This window comes from Marmota marmota, unplaced genomic scaffold (genome assembly GCF_001458135.2).
Source record: "Marmota marmota marmota unplaced genomic scaffold, marMar, whole genome shotgun sequence".
Lineage (NCBI taxonomy): Eukaryota > Metazoa > Chordata > Mammalia > Rodentia > Sciuridae > Marmota > Marmota marmota.
The window spans coordinates 50,790,253-50,813,123 of NW_025999842.1; the positions used below are offsets into that span (position 1 = coordinate 50,790,253).

The 22,871-nt window shown below is 39.2% G+C and overlaps 1 protein-coding gene across 3 annotated transcripts in view; it reads right to left on the minus strand.

Annotated features, from left to right (window-relative positions):
• Sgk1 (serum/glucocorticoid regulated kinase 1) overlaps positions 1–22,871 on the minus strand; it is a 105,364-nt gene that overhangs the window by 4,833 nt on the left and 77,660 nt on the right. Inside the window, exon 1 of one of the 3 annotated variants that reach the window (XM_015501472.2) lies at positions 2,154–2,342. The exons of 1 other annotated variant lie outside the window; for it this stretch is intronic. In XM_015501472.2, coding sequence (XP_015356958.1) covers positions 2,154–2,187 — 34 coding nt within the window. In that variant the 5' untranslated portion in view covers positions 2,188–2,342. Of the gene's footprint in view, positions 1–393; positions 837–2,153; positions 2,343–22,871 lie in introns of those variants that run through there. One more of the 3 variants, XM_015501460.2, reaches the window with a different exon arrangement.

Consider the following 22,871-nt stretch of genomic DNA (forward strand, 5'->3'; position numbering starts at 1 on the left):
TGGGGAGCCCGGGGTAATTTTCCATTTTTCCCATTTATTGGGTGAGTCAAGAAAAATCAGGAGAGCGGCGTGGTAACCGGCGTGGCTTTGGACCCGATCGCAGCCTCCTCGCTGCTTCACCCTCTCGGCCCTAACATCCCCACCGGGGGCCCCCCAGCCCTGGCTCCGCGGCGCGACCCGCCCAGAGTTACTTCTCGAGTGCAAGCGGCTTAGCGCCCCGAATCTGCGCGGGCAGAGTGGGTCCCGGGCGCCTGGCGCGGTCCCCCCGGCTCCCACCGCCCCTTGACCAGGACCTGCATCCCCAGCCCCTCTTTGAAGCCCGCGAACCGGGCAGTAGCCGAGCAACTCTGGCCAAGAAGCCGAGTCCCCAGCGGGACGGGCGGCGGCGCTTACCCAGTCCGCTCAGCAGGAAGGACTCGCTCCTTTTCTGCGCCTCGGCCCTCTTTTTGTGGCGGGGCCGGAGCAGCGACTCGAGCCGGGCCCTGGCCAGCGCGCCCTGCATCTCCCCCATGGGCAGCGGACTGCGGGGCGCAGCTAGCGAGAGGGACCGGCGAATACTGACGTTTCCTTGAAGGAGCCGCCGTGACTCAGGCCGGGCAAGATTTCCTGCCCCAAGTCCCAAAACAAACAAATGGCCCTTGTGCACGGCCGAGTCGCTTCCGAAAACGCCTTTTTTGTGCTTTTGGCCAAAACCAAGCAAGGCTGAAAAATCCCAGAACTTGGAAGAGGAGGAAGGAAGGAAAGAAAGAGGGAAGGGGGGGGGGAGGGATTAGGAATGTGTAGGGGAGGGGGCGGAAATAAAATAAGTCTCTGCACTAAAGGGGGGAAAAGTACAAACTGCATTTCACTTTTTTTTTTCCTAAAGTAATCTGAGAACATTCTGCCCGTTCCGCACGTTTTTTTTTCCTTAACATTTTTAATCCCCGCCATGCCAAGAACACGTGAGAAGGTGGTAAGAGGGGAGCAGTGACTTCGCTTGGAACCGACCTGGGGTGACCCTGGCATCTTAGATTCCTGTTCCTCTCATGAGGCCTGCTCCTCTCCCGCTCTCCCACCTGAAGGTCACATTGTATTGCTTTAAACCCCCTTTGTCCTCACATTCCCTACCCCTCTTTTGGTTTATCTCAGTGCTAACCCGAGTCGTTTGCCACCTCGCTTTTTCTCACAAGTTCCCATATAAACGAAGATCACTAACTCCTGAAAGATAAGCCGAGACACTCCGCTCCCGAAACAGAGAAGGGAGGGAAGGTGGGAGGCGGAGGCTCTGGCACGGCAGGGCAGCGAGGCCGGTGCCTTACAGTAACCCCGCAATAGGGAGCTGAAGTCTGACTGCCGGTGCGGGGACGCGCGCCAGCGCTGGCCGGGAAACTAAGCACCGCGACTGGACCAGGGGCAGGGAAGACGGCTACATATTACCAATATTCACAGCACCGGTACCTGGCGCTTGCTGGTGCTGTCTGCTGTGGCTGCCCTGCGGTGACCCCTTGCTGCCAAGGACTCTGCTACTTTAGAGCTGACACACTCCAAATTACCAGCTGTCAAACCAGGAATAGCATGCGAAGCGCTTTTCCCTTGGTCTTGGAAAGGGGTTTGTTTTGCAGGCACAGCCTCCTTATTTGCCCTAATATGATCTTTAGTCTCAACAGCTTTTGGGTTGATCAGTTGGGACAGTCAGAAACTGGGAAGAGTCTAGCATTCCCTCTCCCAAAGACTGTGGTTGGCAAATTTTGCTCTGCACCCACTTTAAATAAAAGCATTTAGTATTGTCTGAAATTGATCCTCCAACCCAAAGCAAGGTGAATTCAATTGCAAATCAGGTTAGCTGATCCAAGACTACTTCCCCATGCATGGATTCTTAAGAGCATATAACTTTGTTATTGGCAGCACCCCCCTGTTGCACGTCTCACCCCCCAGGGCTCATCCCAGCCCTGCTCAGACCCACTTTGTTCCTAATCCTCTTGAGCAGAGATTCCTGAGATCACCCAGAAACACTAACCTTCACAAAGTTATTTGCTTATTTAAAACTTTAAGAAAACTTCCATCAGAGACCCTCCCCCCCACACACTGCCTCATGTACTTTCCCTATGCCAAGTAACCCCAAATCCTTAAAGCATCTGTTTTACCCACCCCATTGTAGTTCTCAAAGAACAAACCTTTCCAAGGGGACTTAATAACCTCCTCTTTCATTCTTCGAGTTGCACAGAATATGAAGGATCTGGATTCTTTTCTGGAGGCTAGAGAAGTCAGTTGTGGCTGGAGTAGCCTCCCAGCTATGTGCCTGTGATAAGACTGGAAGCTCTGAGATGACAAGGGAGCATCAGACACAGGCAGCTGTCCTTGTTGTTATGAACCCCACTTTATATAAAGGGAATTTACATACAGGAAGGGAACAAGCTGCAAAGTTCAACACTGGGCCATTTATTCCCACTCCCCCTCCTTGCAACACCATCCAGAAGATTACAGTCATCAGCGTCCTAGGTTTATTACACCTCCAGCAATACACACAAGAAATGTAACTTATCATCACAAATTATCATCACAAATCAGTCCAGAAAAATTCAAAACACATGAACAGGATTCATTTTCTCAAAGAAGCTCTGTTGCATGCATTCCAGGATGGATGTGGAATTCAAGTTAGAGGACTCTAAGTGGATAGAGAAGAGGCACAACCATATATTTGTGGTTGGAACAGAAAAGGAACAGTCTGATGTGCTCCTTCCTCCCCCTACCCTAATGTTCAGCTCTTGGAGACGGATGGTCTGCTAAACTTATCATTTAGCAGAGAGAATCAAGTTGTTGAGACTGGCTTTTCTTCCAACCGGATACCTGATGGGTGGAGCAGGCGCCCCCTGTTCTGTCCCAGCAACCTACTAAGACTTCCGAACAGGAAGGTGACACACGGCGGTGGTGGGGAGGGGAAGCGGGAGAACTGTGTGTGACGCGCCCGTTAACACTGCACAGGCTTTAGGTTGCCCTGTGGCCGCTATTCTGGCGCTTGATCTGTTCTTCCTTCCTGTCGCCAGCCTCTTTCTTTGGTCCAGATAGTCCTCCTACCGGGAGGGATCCGGCCCCTTCCCTGTTCCTCCCTGGTAGTGAAGTTGCCGGAGTCGCCTTACGCTGCTGATTAATGCAACCTAGAGGGCGATCGTGTTCTCTGGGAGAACCATTTCAGATTCCACGAATCCCCCCATTTGTCTCCGGATGTTTAATCAGTCCCAGAAAGTTTCTCCACAACGTCTTGTGTAGTCACAGAAAATACAGATGTCTTGATAGGAGACCTGCTAATTACCCCCCCCCCCAGTGCCCCCAAGCCAATCGTATCACATTTATGCCTCAGTGCGGGGGAAACCTGCAATCAAAACTCTAAAGGAAATGATGCACCAAGATATAAACTTTGCACTGAAACAAAACATTTTTCAGGGCACGTGTACTTTAATACTTCTGAAGATTGTTTCATTGCTTCTCTCCATTATTTCTCCTTAAGAATAGACTATAAAACCTTTACTAAAATATCTTTTTTCCCCATTTAATTGAAAGGCTCACCAATTACTATTACAACACATTAGAGGAAATACTCTGAAATATATTATTATAACTCACTTGAATCAAATGTATGAAAGATGATATGTCATGAGCTTTGTAATGTTTTGAACAACCAATTAAAAAAAAAAAAAAGGATTCAGCTATACCCTCCCTTGCACTATTTCTTAAGTGCTCTGTTAGTCTTGATTGTTCATTGATAATAAGGTAATACCATTGATTTGTATTGCTCAAAGTGCCACAAATTCTAGAACAATCCTATGCACAGTTTAGGCTCCCATATTTTTTTCTTCATTGGGTGATGCATATAGAAACCTTTCCCTAGAGCATCCTCAAAGAAACTACAGAGAAATACCAGAAAACATAATTATTACTCTAGAGAACAAGTGAATGGATCAGGTTTTGTTGAGGCTGTCACTAAATGCATGTGTTTTTAAATAGTATTCACTGAATAGAAAATGATGATGACAAATGGGTTTATTCATGACAGCTATTATGGACAAGTAACCAGCAACGGTGGTTATTTAAATGTCTATTTACAGAACACAGGTTCTATAGAGATTATTACCTTCCCTATTCATGACTGTCAAAATCGACATACATGAAGAAGAATGCAATATAGTAAGATAACCAAGAGAAGACTTTTTCTTCTTTTTTCTTTTGGCACGGGGGATTGAACCCAGAACTCTGCCACTGAGCTACATCCCTTGCCCTGGGATTTTTTGTTTGTTTGTTTTTGATACTGGGGATTGAACCCAGGTACACTCTATCACTGAGCTACAACCCCAGTCCTTTTATTATTTTTACAAAGCTGCTGAGAGTCTCAGATAAGTTGCTGAGCTCTTGACAAGGAAGAATGATAGACAGAAGTAGTGGGTCTATGACTTTCTTTCCATCTTTGGAATGTTGCCAATGTCTGATTTAGCACAATCCAATCCGATGAGAGACCAAAAAAAAAAAAAATTAAAAGCCCATCAACTAGAATACAATATGAAGGGGAAGGAATTATACATATTTCACAGCTTTGTATTTGGTTGTTAGGATTTACCTGGAAAATGATGTCTGGGAACATTCTACAGAATTATGAAAAATAATACAATGGTCTGGACAGAATAGAAACGTGGAAAAATCTTTAAGTCAAAATTCAATGCTCTCTGTGAATTTTCTTTTCTTTCTTTCTTTCTTTCTTTTTTTTTCTCCTGGAACTGGGAATTGAATTCATGGGTGCTCTACCACTGAGCTACACCCCAAACCCTTTTTATTTTTTTGAGACTGGGTCTCACTAAGTAGCTGAGGCTGGCTTCAAATTCAGAATCCTCCTGCCTCAGTTTCCCAAGTAGCTTGGGAGGAATGAGTCACTGCACCCAGCCTGTGATTTTCTAGACTCAAAAGGACTGTGGCCTTACTGAAAGCCTTCTGTACTATAGATACGGCTTTTAAAAGGCAATTTGTCAACTTAGAGAAATTAATTTGTCATGATAAAAAATGTCAAGCACCATGTCAAGGGGCAGGTCAGAGAGTCCTGGTGTTAGTAGCCTCCCCATTCTCTCTGGCCTGCTCTGCCTTCTGTCCCTTTCCCAGGTCCAAGGTATATCCACTTCCCTACAAGCCCTGCAATCAAGGCTCAGAGGCCAGGCAGCACAGGACTTGGAATTTCTTTACAGGCTGAACCATTCTTGAGACACACATATCAAAGTCAGAACTGGCAATGGGCTATAAAGGACTCTCTTTCACTCCTAGTTTATTTACAAAGTGCCAGTAGTAAATAAGGCATCTGGATTTCTGGTGGACATCTTTTGTCAAATTTGAAAGCTTTAATTTGCTCAGTGTAAGCATCTCCTCAAAGTCTCTCTTGTTTCTGACCCTATAATCAATCTAGGATGAAGTAACAGAAGTTCAGGGCACTCTTAAGAACTGTTTCCTATAAACCCTGCCTACAAATTGTAGAACAAAAGATATACGTAATAGTAACCATCAATAGAAAACCCAGAGGCAGGCATGGCTAGCTGACCGATTGGCGCCATTTTAAAAGACATCAGCTCAGTGAGCTAACTTTTGGTTTCAACCCTGAATATAAGCTCCATACCTTTATATGTCAATTGCAGGAAACTTGGGAGTGTGTCATGCTTATGGAAGGGATTCTTACTATCTACTTTACTTAGCTGTAACTGAGGCCTCCTTCTTGCAAGAATTAGGCAACGTGCTCCATGTATTTTAACTTTACCCTCTGTATAGTGAGGACACTATTACTTCCCTCACATAAATTGTGAAAAATAACGGAAATAAAGAACTGAATCTCTTTCGAGTTGGAATCTCACATAAAAAAATATGCATCTGTATTGGTCACCCTCACTGTACACACATCGCAACTACAAACAGAACACCTCATACAATAGAAAGGTTTCCAATAAGTCAAAATAATTCATGAGTGTGCTGTGATTAAAGGCCACTTAATCTACTAGGCCAAAGGTAGGAATTCCATGGAAAAGGACCTAAAAGATTATGTACTTTTTGTTCTTTAACTCCCCCCTTAGCCACTGTCTCCACCCTTGAATGGGCTCCATCAAAGAACTAAATGCCATGATAACCAAATAAATACTTATTTACCAAGTGTTTGAAGTAAAACCAGCGGTTCTGGGTAAAAAAGCCAAAAGCTAACCCTAAGAAGTTTGTAATTGTTCAGGGTAGGTGGGAAACAATAGAAGGTAAATATGGGCCTATTGAGAGGGTGGAGTCTCAAATAAGGTCAAAGAGGACCAGTTGAGCCTAAGATGCTTTTCTAGGTCATCCGCTTATCTTCCAGGAAAGAGAAGAGGAGCAAGCTCCCACTGATCCTGTCTCTGTTATTTTTAATCTTTCAGATCTCTGCAGCGCCTGCCTTTTGTGGCCAATGCTGCCAAGTCCTGGGTTTAACAAGAATGCCAGGTTGGGTGGCATACAGCACACAAGGAGGGCAACAGTCTATATTTTATTAAAATGAACTGTGCATTCCACAAAGCAAAGGTAAATTTACAGAGATTGCTCTCTTTCCTAAGGCCTACCTACTACATCTCCAAGCCATAAAAATAAAATCTTGGGCATACTTGACCATTTAGAATATCTACTTTTTCAAGTAAAGAATGAGCTAAAAGTTCTGCAGCTCATATATCACATGATTCTGTGATATCAGGGGGAAAAAATAAATGCAAAAGAAAGTTCTGGAGGCCCAGAACCACCTCACATGGCTTCCGGAATAATCCCCACACTCAGCTAATCCTTTAGAACATGTGCCTTCTACACCTACTCCCCGGCGGCCTGCCTGCCTGCCTGTCACTGCAGCCTTTAGGTGGGAAATTTGCGTTCTTAACTATTTACATCTCTGGCTCATCTTTGCGCCTTGGGTTCCTTGAAGACCAAACAGCACAATTCATATTTCTCACCCACCTAATAATGATGTTCTCTAGTCACCTCCCTGCTGGCCTCTCCACCCTCTTCTCTTATTCTCCTGCTTTCTATCCAGGCTGCTCTCTTTGTGTCTTTTTGCAGCTCGTTATTTGTAACTCTATGAAAATCGGGAACTGCACCAGTTTATCAAGTAAAAGTTCAAAGACAAATTACTATGCTGCCGTATTATTCCTCTCATCTATTTAAATACAGTAGATAAAAATATGAAGGACATTGTCTTAGCACCAGACAGAATTTTGATTTTCACACAGCACTACCCCCACATGGCAAAGTGAAATTGCCACACTCCCAGGATACCTGGATAGGGCACATTAGTTCTTCTGATGACCAGAAAGCCCTGAGAGAATGTGGCTTCTTCATACCAGTCTTTTCAGGAAGTGTCTATTGTACTCCTAGAATTGCAGGAGATTTGCCATACCTCATCTGAAAGTTTCGAAGCTTATTCAACTCAAGAGCACAAAAGCCTCCACTGCTGTCCCCTCCTCTTGCAGCTATCCCTGCAGCTTGGCAGGCAGTTCAGGAGTCTGTACATGCTCACCTTTTCCCTAGCACCTGGAGACACTAGAAGGTAGGCTGATTCTGTGCATGCCTCTTTCCTTACTTCTTAATTTACATCTTGGACATAATCAATGTTTAATACATACTGGAGATATTTAGTGGATAAATCCCCTTGCTCCTATGTTTACTATAATTTCCCCTATTTTTCCCCCTCAGCTTAAAAACTCTAAAAGTCACATTTCAGCAGAAGATATTTATTGTAGACTAGTTCATGGGAATAAATCAATTTTTGCTTTCATCATTATATCCTAGATTTTACAAGCATCAGAACTTCTGTGATTTAGTACAAAATCTATGGAAATCAGTACAGAGGTTACTCAGAAGGCCAGACATAGAACCACATATGATCCAACTGTATCATTCCTCAGAATTTATCCTGAAGAATTAAAGTCATCTTACTACAGTGATGCATGTTTACTTATGTATATATAGCAGCACAATTCACAATAGTCAAACTATGGAGCCAGCCTAGGTTCCACTAATGCATGAATAGATAAAGAAAATGTGGTATAGAGACACAATGGAGTTTTATTCAGCCAAAAGAATGAAATTATGCACTTGTAGGAAAATGAATAGAACTTGAGCATATTGTGTTAAGAGGAATAAATCAAACTCAGAAAGTCAATGGTTGTGTTGTAGTTTTCTCTCATGTGGAAAGCTAAAGAAGAAAGAGGAAAAAGAAAGGTGGGGGGTGGATCTTATGAAAACTGAAGAGAGATCTGTAGAGAAAGGGACCCGAGGGAAGGAGGAGGGAGGGAAAAAGGGAAATACTGGGTTATGAATGACATTGAGCAAATTGTCTTGTTATATTGTGTGTATGTATGGACATGTAACAATGAATCTCACCATTACTATAATTATAATGCACTAATTAAAATATGGGGAAAAAATAACTTCTATGATTCATCTTTATAGCCTAATTTTTTGAGAGCACATCATCATAAAATCAGACACTTTAAAAAAAAAAAAAAACTATTTGTTTTTTAATTGTGATTACAGAATCTGTTTAGCAAATAAGATATTTTCCCCAAAGAACTGTTTGATGATTTTGGATCAAGGGTTTCAGATGTATTATGTATATATGATAACATCAACTTTGTTTCATAATTTCCACTTCACAAAAATATAAATGAAATCTTATAAAAAAAATAAGCCTTTGTGACCACAAGAAAATGACAGCGAACAAATTAAACAAATGTGAGCAAGAGATTGTAATCATGAATAATATCTAACCTTCTAAACTAAATAATATGGTCACTTAAAAAAGTACTACTAAGCCAGGCTTGGTGGCAATCCCAGGGATTGAGGAGGAGGCAGAAGAATCACAAATTCAAGGCTAGCCTCAGCAACTTGATGAGGTTCTAAACTATTTAGTGAAACCCTGTCTCAAAAAGGACTGTAGATATAGCTCAATGGTAAAGTGCCCTGGGTTCAGTTCCCAGTATCAAAAAGAAAAAGTACTACTCTAGTGTTAATTATTTATACAACTGCTTAAGATGACAGTGGTGCTGAGTGCAGAGGCACACATTTATAATCCCAGTGATGTGGGAGACTGAGGCAGGAAGATTGCAAGTTCAAAGCCAGCTTCAGCAATTTAGTTAGGCCCTAAGCAACTCAGTGAGACTCTGTCTCTAAATAAATTTTTAAAAGGGCTGGGGAAGTGGCTCAGTAGTTGAGAACCCCTGGGTTCAATTCCCAGTACCAATAAAAAAAAATTATAAAAAATAAAATGACAGTGGTCTTCCATACTCATTTAGTGCAGATGACTATTCCAAAGAGACAAACTATTTTCATCAATTATTATCTATAATAATTCTACTTCATAACCCACATATTATTGCTTAAAAATCCAATCCAAAGCCTTAGAATACAAACATATCATCATGGTAGACCTATTCGAAGTTCATTTTTCAAATCATGTTGTTTACCAACATTACTTTAAGTGGCAAGTTCTGCTTAATAAAACTTGATTTTACCTTTTAAAAGTAAAAATATTCTTTCCTCATTGCATTATTATTTTTGTATCTATGAACTAAACCTGCAGTCATCAGTAATGCTTCACTGCCTTCTGATCTTTTTCTGTATTATGAGAACAAATGACCACAGGGCAGGAATGTGCCCCAATATATACTTCTTTTTTTGTTGTTGTTTTTACCTTTTTTTTTTTTTTCCGGAGCATTATAGCTATACATAATGATGGGGTTTGTCATTACATATTCATACATGCACATGATACAACAATATAATTTGGCCAATATCTCTCCCTAGCACTCTCTCAACACTCCTTACCTCTTGGTCCCTTTCCTCTACTGATTTCCCTTTGATTCACCCCAACTTCTTTTCCCCTCTAGCTTTTGCATGAGAGAAAACATAATGACCCTTGACCTTCTGAGTTTGACTTATTTCACTTAACATGATGGTCTCTTGTTCCATCCATTTTCCTGCAAATGCCATAATTACACTTTTCTTTATAGCTGAATAAAAATCCATTGTGTATATATACCACATTTTCTTTATCTATTCATCCATTGGCTAAGCATGGATACCTAGACTGGTTTCATAGTTTGGCTATTGTGAATTGTGCTGCTACAAATATGGGTATGCACATATCACTAAATTCTGAAGAGTGGTAGAGCTGAGTCATCTGGTGGTTCCATTCCTAGTCTTTGAGGAACCACCATATTGATTTTCATAGTGGTTGTACTAATTTACAGTCCCACCAACAGTGTAAAAGTGTTCCTTTTCCTCCACATCCTCTCTAGCATTTATTATTATTTGTATTCTCACACTGCCATTCTGACTGGTGTGAGAGGAAATCTCAGTGTAGTTTTGATTTGCATTTCCCTAAGTGCTAATGATGTTGAACTTTTTTTTCATGTATTTGTTGGTCATTTGCATTTCTTCTTTTGAGAAGTATCTGTTTAATTCATTTGCCTGGTTATTAATTGGGTTACTTGACCTACATTTATTTATTCAGCCTGCTTCTTGATCACCACTCTTCTCTGTCTCTTTCCTCCTATCCGTTCCCACTTCCTGGTTTCTTTTCTTAGGACTTTCATTTTTCTGAGGATTATGGGTTTCTGAAATGTTGATAGGGACCTTGTTAAAATCTTCCAAGACTGTTATCCATTTACAAAAAATATTTTAAACTTTTTACATATTTATATATAAATATTTACATATATCATTTATAGAATTATAATTACTACTACACATTAAAAATATTAGCAAAGACATTTACACAAAGATGTCAAAGAGGAACAATGATAACAAGCACACTAGAGGCAGCTAGACTGCTTCTAGGAATAAGAACAAACATGTCTAAAACAGGTAGCTTGTTAAGACATGATATTACTGAATCTAAGATCTTAGTCTCTCCATACAAGCTAATTATTTTTCCTCAGACAGAAATCCTTTCTGAGTTTCAGATTGCTTTTTGGAAATTTGACTCACAAAGAGATTGGGTAAAAGCATAGGGCTTGATCACTGCAGAACACTGCCATTTCTAAAAGTAACACAACAACAACTCTATGTGTTCGATGTTCACCTCAGGCTGTGTCCAGTGTAAAAGATAGTTCACAGGAAGCACATAGTGTGCTTCTCAGTTTTGTTTTGTTTTGGTATTGGAAATTGATTGGGCATAGTTTAACACTGAGCTACATCCCCACCCTTTTTAATTTTTAAATTTTTAGACAGGGTCTCACTAAATTGCTTAGGACCTTGCTCAATTACTGAGGCCGGCCTTGAATTAGCAATTCTCCTGCCTCAGCCTGGCAAGTTGCTGGTATTACTGTCATGCACCACCACGCTAGCCTTCCTTTCTCTTTGTTTTAATGTCTGAAGATATTATACACATGCAAGTTGGATTTTTTTTATTTGAACAGTACTGCCAGTCTCGATTCGCACTATGCATAGAAAATATGAACAGAACTGTCCTAGTGTTAAAAGGATCTCAAGGAAGACAAGCTTCCCCACCTCTCAACAATAGTCCTAGTAGTCACTTACTGAGAACTTGTCTAAATCACCAAAGATCTGTCTTCATCATTTTCAGTCAGCAGCAATTGAGCTTTTTTAGGCTAGGCTCAAATATCCTCGTTTATAAAAAAAAAAAAATAACTCTTCTGTACATTCTATAGCCAGATCTATGCTGGGGCCTAGGACATTCTGATAAGCACAAATGAACATCCTCCTCTCTGTCATTTCCACAGTTTAACCCATCTATTATACTAGCTAAGGCTTATTGAATGATTATTCTAAGTGGCAGACACTATATTTTGTGCTCTTTATGCCATTTCTCACTTTATCCCCTCTAATGATCTTATGAAAAACTGTTATGTTCTTAAGAACTGCAGCTTAAAGAGATATTATTTTAATATATTATAGCTAGTAATGGCAAAGTCAGAAAGCAAACCAGGTGTCCGTGATACCAAAAGCCCTGCTTTCAATCAGTAAAATGCAGATTTTTCCTTATGTTGGGGTTACAACCTAGCAAACTCATCAGAAGTTTAAAATATTGAAAATACATTTAACACACCCAGCCTATAGAATACACTGAACATCCTAGTTTAGCCTTGCCTACCTCAAACGCTTACCTCAGCCCAGTTGGGCATCAGAGAATATCATAGTGCATATTACTAGCTCAGAAAAAGATCAAAATTCAAAATTCAAAGTATGATTTCTACTGACTGTACTCTTAAGAGTTCCACTTTATCCTTTTTGAAGCAGTAGGAAAAAGAGTCGGAGGAGTTTGCAGGAAATTTGACCTTCTAGTTCTCTCTGAGCACTTAGGGAATCACTTTCACCCCATTAGAAAGTGAAAGAATTCTTGAATTAGATCATGGGTCAATCAGGATGGTCTGTAACGTTCATCCTGATCTGTTCTAAATGACAGTCCTTCACATATGTCTAGACAGCTCTCATCATTATAACTTGTATTTTATGCTACTTTATTCATTTTCTAGCCATGCCTGTCCATTTTATCCACTTGAGCCCTCAAGAGTGAAAACTAAGCTGGACACGGTGGAGCTCACCTGTAATCCCAGGGTCTCTGGAGACCGAGACAGGAGAATCTCAAGTTCAGAGCCAGCCTCAGCAAAAGCGAGTTGCTAAGTAACTCAGTGAGACTCTGCCTCCAAATAAAATACAAAATATTGCTGGGGATGTGGCTCAGAATCCCCAGTACCGCCCCTAGCCCCCAATAAAAAAGAGGGAAAATGCTTGCCTCCTTCTTTAGCCCATTGCCGAGTTGAAAGGTGTACCTCATTCATGTCTGTCTTCATTTCCTCCCTGTCCAGTTCTCCTCCACCACGAACAAAACTGCAGTATAGTTTGAATCTTACCCTTCACTTAACACCCTTTCCCCAAACCCCTGTGTCCATACTCCAGCTATTTTCATTGCATAGTTGTACTCTTACCTTTTCAAAGTAGCAGTTGGAGGAGAATTGGTAGTGTTTCCAGGAAATGTGACTTTTTCAGTTCTGTCTCAAGATTTATGATCCAACATTTAGCTTTGGGTGATTTCTTAACTTCTTCAAGTATCCTCAGGGTTAACACCCATCTTGCTAATCCCACAGAGTGATTGGAAAGATCAGATGAGATTAGGTATGGGAGAACAATTTTAAAACTCAAGTAGGTTATGTAATTTAATACCCACAAGAACAGCACAACCTAGTTATTAATGCAAAATTTTCCTCTGAGAACCAAACTTTTTTTTTTTTTTTTGTACTGGGGATTGAAACCAAGGGCACTTAACCACTGAGTCACATCCCAAGAAGTTCTGTGACAGGGTCTTGCTGAATTGCTTAAGGCCTTGCAAAGTTGCTGAGGCTGGCAAGAACCGAAATTTTAAGGAGTGGAAAGAGCTGATTGTCATGCATTTTTGAAAAGGGAGGGGCACATAGATAAGGGAGCTACCCTGCTCACAGTAGTCTATTCCAACTAATGCAGCCCACCCTAAGCCAATCTTTTCCTAAATCCCATTGACTTCTCTATTTACAGTTGATTCACTTCTTAATGAAATAAAGGACTTTCAGGGTCAACAATTAGTTTTTTGGGGAACTCTGTCTTAACAATTTAATTTTCATATCTAAGCACACCCTGTTTACACACACCTCCACCCCCCTACATTCCTCTCACACCCACCCATCCCACCACCCAGGTCTCATTTACCTTTACTCCCTACTCCTCATCTGTCCCTCTCTATCAGCCTTTTCATCCCTGGTAGTCTTTTCATCACTAATTTTTGGGGCTTATCTTTCTAACTGTGTACAGTCTTAAAGTTGTAAAATAATTTTTCTTCAGATGGTTAAAAACTATAATTTATTTAACCAAATAAAATGTTTCTGCTCTGAAGAACAAAAATTCAGAACATTTTTTTTTTCCATTTGTTTTTCCTATGATATATTGTCTTGTGTATTGTTAAAGCAAAATAAATTTGTCCCGTGGCCACCTTTATATCCCTACCTTTGGAACTAAAGCCTAAACTGGTTGTGAAAAAACTGAAAATCTGACTTAGGAGTACAGTGAGTGTGTGTGTGTGTAGTTTTTTTTTTTTTTTAACAACCAGCTGAGTCTCAGCCAATCACAACAGTCACACATTAGCCAACCACAGACTGCAAATTGATCAGAACAGGTCCAAATAAGCAAACTTGGAGAAGTAATCAATCAAGCTATTTCCTGTATCTCAATTTCATTTTCTTTCTATAAATACTCCTTGTCCTCCACCCTGCAAATTCCCTGAATGCGTACTGGTTCTGAAGATTACTAAATTTGAGAACTTTTGTTTGCTCAGATAAACTCAAATTTAATTTGTGGGAAAAAATTTTAACAGCACTTTATATTATGGATTATGAGAAATTCTTTCAGGCAAAAAGAAAACTGTCAAAGGTGGAATGTTCAAACTAATGATATATATCAGACATTTAAACTTTAGCTGCAATTGGTATCCACTAGATCTTTTTGATTCTATGTTGTATTAGTCTGATGTAAACTAATAAAATGAGCAAAGCTTCATTAAAATACGAGAAAATGACTTTTCCAAGATTATGAAGTACACTTAATTCTATTTTTCTTGCTTTTTTTTTAAGTGACAAAATTTCTAGGTACCATTTTAGTTATAATAAAATCTTATTTAAGATGATGAAAATCAAAGATCTTGGGCATGAAATAAATAATCTGAATAAAATAGACAAGGAAATAGACACTAACCAATTTGTAATTGTTCAACTTTTGATTTTTTTTTTTAACTTTAGGATGATACAAAATTGGCATGCATTCAGTAGAAACTGTGTTTCTAAATTTTTTATCTTTTCCTAGGGTAGAGATATGCAATAAGATACTTACTCATGATGTTCAGCTATAGGCTATTTGACGTATTCTGAGCACATTTAAGGTAGGATAGGCCAAGTTACAATGTTGGTAAGTTAAGTGTAGTAAAAGCGTTTTCAATCGAGATATTTTCAATCTACAAGGGTTTGTAGAGATGCAAATATCTATGTAAGTGGAAGAACAACTGTACTCTGAAAATATGTTAAGAGAATCCTTGGAATCAGAAAAATTGGCCATTTTGGCCAGGAGTGGTGGCACACACCTGTCATCCCAGCTACTCTGGACATAGGAGATCACAAGTTCCAGTCCAGCCTGCATACTCCTGTTTCAAAAGGCCAGGGATATAACTCAGCAGTACGGGGCTTGCCTAGCATGTAAGGCCCCTGGATTCATTCTTCAGTACCACACACACATAAACACAAGCAAAAAAAAAAGAAAGAAAGAAGAAAGAAAATCATCCATGATGAAAAAACTTTTAGTTTACCCTTCAATTAAAAGCAGAAGTAATAAGTAATTTTGTTCGGGCATGATGGGTGGAACATGCCTGTCTATAATCCCAGCTATCTGGGAGGCTGAGGCAGCAGGATTCCAAGTTCGAGACCAGCCTGGGCAATTTCGTGAAACCCTGTCTCAAAATAAAGAAAAGACTTCGGCTGTAGCTCAGTGATAATGCACTTGCCTATTATGTGAGAGACCCTGGGTTTAAGTCCTACTACCACCAAGAAATCAAAAACCAACAACAAACAATAAAAAGCACCCAGTAATATTCATCTCAACAAAGAGAAAATTTGTGATCTCCACAAAGGCATGAACAGATTTTGCTCCATCTGAAAAGCTTCAGAAGGCTAAATCCTTAATTTACACAATCCACAGGAAAGTAAGGGAGCTTTTCTGTTGAGCTGAGTCTATAGTCACATATGCACACATTTGCAGCAGGACAGTTGTGAGGATTGGATTTGATAAATTCTCTGCTGCCAAACCTAACTCAAATACTAGATGAGCATGACTCTTAAGTATCTTTCAACAGAGGTTAGAAATGATATTTCACTACTCACTGAAATAGATAACCCATCCTTCAACCTGGAGCCCTCTAATCCATTGTAGATGGTTAAAGTCATGCAAAACTAAGTGTCTTTTGCTTTGCAAATCCTCGCTTATGAATTCAATATTTTCTGCTCTAGTTTTCACTGGAGATGCAAGAAAACAGTTTTCTCATGCTTCTGTCTGATTGTGGCAGCCTGGATTAAACCATGAGCGGGTTGGGTGGGGGAGGTCATGGGGAATGGGAGACGCATTTTTGCAATTCAGGATTTACTCTGTAACCAGTGAAGAATCTGTTTTACTTCAAAGAAGAACCTAAAAGTTGAGTTTACACATGAAGTGTAAGAAAATACCCCCTAGTTCTCTCATCTGGTTGATTACACCTTCAAAAGCTTTAAGGTTAAAACTAGTTAAAAGTAAAAAAAGGAATGAGATATTTTATCTAAATGACTTGGTAATGTCTAATGTTATCTCCAGTTCAAGGATTTTAGGGCCAGCATGTGTCTATTTCCAGGAAGCTTATCAGTCTTGTGTCTGAGGCTGCAGATAATGGAATACAGTAAATGATGAGCTTCATGGTCCAGGAATAAAAAACAAACTATACATCTAGTAAAGTATAAATAGAAACAATAATGATAAAATGTATCCTTCTTTTAACCCAGAAAATCCTGTGCAAACATAATCCCACATAAGTGATATAATTCTTTCTCCAAGTAAGAGCTAACATAAATTGACTACTAAATATACATTACACAGTTCTAAGTAACTTTACTGCATTATCTTTGCTCTCACAAAACTCCATGCTCAATTATTACTCTTCCATTTTTGCAGATGAAAGAAATGGATGCACAAAAGTTCTCACAAGCTCACACACTAACCACACAACAGACCCTGAACTGTGGAGCAGCTTCCTGCAGTTCTTTGAATGATTGGCTGGTCAACTAACTCTTCTGGGGAGTTTACTTGCCCTAAAAGAGGTGTGGTCCAGGAAAATGAGAATGACTGTGGCTTCTGGTTCTAAGATGGAGGTAATGGAAGTAAAGTTCAATTTTGAAAAGTCTGAGTTGGAAAAATAGGGTATGTGAAAAAAAAAAAAAAACAGCATATGTGTGGCAGACTGGATCTCTGTACTTCTAAAGGGTTAGGTCTTCAATAAGACTTTCAAAATGAACCTTCTTTAATTTTGGAGAGAACTCATTGTATTCATTTCCCCAGCACAATGTAGGATCAGGCATGTTCCAGGTGCAAAGGACTCTAGAAAACATTGAATGTCCTGGCAATTATTTTAGGGAGCAGTGGGAGATGTCTAAGGAGTTAGTGACTTTTACATGAGATATGGTACACTCTTTTCTCTTTGTGGAAGGTTTTTATGTTTTGTGGGTTTTTTTTTTTTTTTTTGGTGGGGGGTGGGAGGGGCTACCATGGATTGAACTCGGAAGCACTCAACCACTGAGCCACATCCCCAGCTCTGTTTTTTGTATTTTATTTAGAGACAGGGTCTCATTGAGTTGCTTAGTGCCTTGCTTTTGCTGAGGTTGACTTTGAACTTGCTATCCTCCTGCCTCAGTCTCCCCAGCCTCTGGGATTACAGGTGTGTGTCACGGTGCCCAGCTAAGAAGGGTGTTATGTTTTTATTTGTGTTTGACATGGGATAAGCTGAGTCTGAAGAGGATCTTTCATTTGATAGTGTAAAAAGTTATGGTTGGTGACTTTCATTGAGTTAATCAATCAATAATGTCAACAGCCATTGTTATGTTGAGGTTGTTATTGATCAAATTTCAACACAAAAAGCAAAAATGGAATAAATGACAGTTGATAGTAGGACAAATTTTATGATCGAAGAGCCATAAGAATAGTCTCTTAGGAAATCAACCTTTGTATTGGATTTTTATGCTTAATGAGGGAGAGGGTATTCAAGATTTAGGTCAAAGGACAATTTCAAGTACTTAGGCTGGTGCCTCTCTGTGTTCTAGTACCCGACTTCATTTTTACTCCCGAGAATGGTATTATATGACTCTGAGATTCTTCACTGTGTATAGGATAACTTTACTGAGAGCCACTGTTCTTGTACTTTGACCTAAGATCAGTCTACTTTAAGGATTTTTATGTATTTATAGGCATTTTACTAAATGATTATCAAGTGGCAAAAACTACCATGAATACACTGGTCAACATGTATCAGATGGAAAATTTCTGTGTCAGCAGATCATGGTTAACATTTATCCTAGTTACCTCTCTCTCTCTTTTTTAAATAGATAATGCTATACTTTGGAGGACAAAGCAACTATTTTGTAGATATAAATACGAGAGTGATGTGTGTTTTAAGAAAAAAAATCTAGAAAACTGTTTTCTTTATTTTTGAAAATTTATAATAAATTCCTCCCACTACTTATATTAATTCAGTGATCTAATTTTACATATTCTCTGAAATACTGAAATACTTCTGTAGTCCATATGTTTTTAATCTATGAATCACTTCATTTCTATATTCAGCACATAAACTATTACTGCTCTTAAATAAATATAAATATGCCACTTTATAGTGATTCCTAAGTACCCAGAAATTTATACTAAATTTTAAAATGCAATACATTATTAGAAAATATAAAGAAAAAAATGCATAATCATGGAAATAAAAGGGAACATTCAACTTTCCCTTCTGGGAAAAATTTGCACAATTATGATTCTTGTACTTTAATTTTTGCTTGAAATAAATCTAGGCATTTTCAAAACCTCCAGGGTAGAATTGTCTTGTTAAAAGAAACCTTCATTCCAGGCGTGGTAGCATACAAGTTGGAGACCAGCCTAGACAATTCAGCAAAACCCTGTCTCAAAGTAAAATAAAAAGGGCTAGGGGGTTGGGGATATAGTTCAGTTGATAGAGTGTTTGCCTCGCATGCTTAAGGCCCTGGGTTCAAACCCCAGCACCACAAGGAAAAAAAAAAAGGAAACTTCAAGTAAAAGGATGTAGGGAGAATATTAAGAGGTTATATTTTCCTACCTAACAAAATAAGTGCCCAGTAAGAATGATGGCCTTTGAGAGAAATCCTATTGTTGACTGACTTATGTGACTTACTTCTAACCAATGAACATTATATGTGTTACCAATAACAACAACGGGGAAAAACACAAATTTTTAAAGTATGGAAATCTCATCGTACCTTGAAATTCTAATTTATAAGCCAATGCAGGACCAGCAATTGAAAAGCAAAGGAGTACAAAAACAAACAACTCAGGTTTCAGAGCCTGAAAACAAAGATTACAGGAAAGAGCCTAAACTTGTGCAGCCTGTTTGCTTATTGTCTGAACAAATGTTGGGAAGTCATAAGAGCTCAATGAACAAAAGTAGAGGTGGTAAGATTATGGCTGATTAGTTTCCTTCATTTCTCTATTTTCCTTTTTTTTTTTTTGCCTAATATGCCACTTTTTGATTATAATTGTGAATAAAAGGACTTTTTAAAAATGACTTGTTTCTCTGTGTACCCATATCTGCATATGGCAACTGAGCACACCAGTCTTTTCCTCTTGTATTCAAGCACAAAGACACTGAATGCAAAAATTAGCCAGTCCCACGGGATTTCAAGATGTGCTAATCCTCAATAATTCCTTAGTTCTTAACAAAGAAATGTTTTTATTAATTTTATTTCTATCAAGCAAGATGGACTTTGATATTCAATTCTACTTGAACTAAATATCAAGAGACTACATATTGAATTCAGTAAATAAAATACTCTCTGATGATGGCTGGCTTTGAAAGGAAAGATTCCAATCACTTAAAATAATTTTCATAGGAAATATAAGAACATTTTATGAAAATTATTTCAGGAGCTGGGCATGGTGGCACACACCTGTAATCTCAACAGCTCATCCCTAAGAAACTCAATGAGACCCTATCTCTAAATAAAATATAAAGACAGCCTGGGGATGTGGCTCAGTGGCTCAGCACCCCTGGATTCAATTCCTGGCACACACACACACACAAAATCAGGAATTTTAAAAAAGCTGTAATAATAAAATTCATTTTATAATAATGACTATAACATTGCCCTTTAAATATATTGTGCCCTAGGGTTTATTTATAAAGGTAACATACCTGACAACCATAATATGAAAGGTCAAGGTGGGGGTTGGGTAAATGGACAAATGTTTCAAGGTCTCAGAAATAGACTGAAAATTTAAAGTTATTTATTGTAATCTCTAGAGCCACCATTAAAAATATAATGCAGTGAAGTATAATTAGAAAGTCAACAGGTAAATTAACATCAGCTGGGCATGCCTGTAATCCAGCTACTCAGGAGGCTGTGGCAGAAGGATGATAGGTTTGAGGCTAGCTTTGGGAATTTAATGAAACTCTGTCTCAAAATAAAAATAATAAAAAAAGGCTTAGGGGTGTAGCTCAGTGGTAGAGTGCTTGCTTATAATGTACACAGCTCTGGGTTCAATCCTGAGTATCACAAAAAAAATTTATATTAAAGTATAAAAAATATTCAAATAATTTTAGAGAAGTCAGGAAAGTAACTCTACCATTTTGCTATTTGTTTTCTATATATACCTTCTTTTCTTTATTTGCCTATTCTTAATCTGTGTCAGCAACTAAGCATAAATGGTTTAAACGTCTTGTATTAAAAAGAGAACAGAGATTGTCAGACAGGATTTAAAAGGGAAACTTAGGCACATGATGGTTAGAAGAGAAGTGCTTTAACCATGACATGGATAGTTTGAAATTAAATGGATAGAAAACCTATACTACCACGTGATGAAAAGCCATAAGAAGACTGGACTGGCTATGTAAATATATATTTTAAAATATTCTTCAAACAAAAACGTTTGCCAGAGATAAAGAAGCACATTTTCTAACAGCAAAATGATCTTTCATCAGGAAATCATGACACTCATAAAGATATATGTACAATAGCACAACTTCAAAATTTGATCAAAAATCAAAATTGATTGAATTAAAGCTGCAAAAGACAATTTTACCACGATAGGTAAAGATTTTAACACCCTGGTCAGATTGATTGAACAACTAGGCAAAAAGAATTAAAAAAAAAAATCCCTCTAGACACAGATCTTAGTCTACGCCTTAGTTGTCAAGAAAAATTCTCATGAAGGAAGAAGGATACTATGTCTTTTTAACCCCACTGATGATCCTCAAATCATGAAAGTTATGAAAGTGAATAGACATGGAAAACTTCATCTGCTTTCTCATTTCTCTACCTGCTCTGCATTGAAAAAATATTTTTTTCTGTACTGGGTCTTGAACCCCAGGCACTCCACCACTGAGCTACATCCCTAGCCCTTTTAGTTTTTGTTTTGAGACAGGGCCTTGCTAAATTGCTGGAGTTGACCTTGACCTTGCAATCCTCCTACCTCAGTGTCTTAATTCACTGGGATTACAAGCATGTGCCATGGCACCTGGCATTAGTTTTTTTTGTAACTTAATTTCTCCAGCTTCTCCAAGTGTCCAGGCAGCATCTTCTGGACCTACCCTATGCTGATTCCTGTCCCATTCTAATCTCTTTACATAACATCACAAATCATTTAATTTTCATTTATGATGCTTCCTTCTATTTTGCTCCTGCATCACATAAGGCTACAAATCTTAATAGCAGTATTAGCCAGCAAGATGGCTTCTTTATTGTGGTCCATTAGCAAATGGATCGAAATGATGGCAAAAAGAGGCCAGTTCACTTTCATGTTTCTTCATCTTTCTTCAAAGGAAATACATAAAAACAAAACAGGAAAAAAATTGACAGATAAAATTAATAATAAGTTTAGACCATAAGCCTGGTCTTAAAAAAAAAAAAGCCATCAGAGAGATTTTCATTTCCCTTCTCAAGTTCTCTGCTGCTGCTAAGAGGCACAGACGGACTCTTTTACAAAGAGAAGATTAAAGCACAGATTTAGCCTGTGCGGCTCCACATAGGAGCTGCTTCTTCCTCAGAAGTGGATGAGAGAACAGGCCTGCGGCTCTCTGCCCAATTCCCAGCTCTCATACTTTGGAGCTGTGAGCTTTGGTTATGTCAGATAACCTCTGGAGCTTGTTATCTTGCTTCTAAGGAGGGATAGTGAGGGCAGACTGCCCCTCCTATTTCACAGCGTTGCTGCAACACACTAAATTAGATTTTTGGGAACACACTTCATAAAAGTGTGAGGCATAATACAAATATTAGACAACAGCACTGGTTTTCTGTTTCATCAGGCCCCACTTAATTAGAAGAGGTGAAAGCTCTATTATCACTCTCTTAAGTGTTTCAGCTCTTTTTGACCCCCCGCCTCCCCCCCCCATCTTTAGTGTCTACTTAGTGTAATTAGTCCTCATGGCTCACATGTGTTTTGAAAAAGAATCAAAAGATGCCTTTATTTTCCTGTAAGAACAAGCCCTACCCTTTGTCTGATTTTTAATTGTGTAAGGTGAGGGCACAGTCTGAGCTCATAACATGGTATTCGTCTGATTCTGATTAGTTTTTTTTCGTCCCTTCAGTACTGGAGATTGAATTCAGGGGCACTTGACCACTGAGCCACATCCCCAGCCCTATTTTCTATTTTATTTAGAGACAGAATCTCACTGAATTGCTTAGTGCCTCAATTTTGCTGAGGCTGGCTTTGAACTTGCAATCCTCCTGCTTCAGCCTTCCCAGCGGCTGAAATTACAGGCATGTGCCACCATGCCCAGCCTGATTAGGGTTTTACCTCTGGATCTCACACAAAAAGGCAGATTTGCCTCCTGTTAAGTATTCTGAAGTTTGATTCAAGTTAGTTTTTTTAAATCCCCTTTTCATCCTGGGGTGAGGGGGGACTTGAACTATGCATTTGCCCATTTTATTCTATTCCTCTCTCCTTGACTCTAGGAAATAAACTCATTCCAGTGTTCCCCTGACACTTGAACACAGTTCACACTCCATGATGCTACACCTAATGCTATATATGTTCCTGAAACTCAGAAAGGAGATTCAATGGAA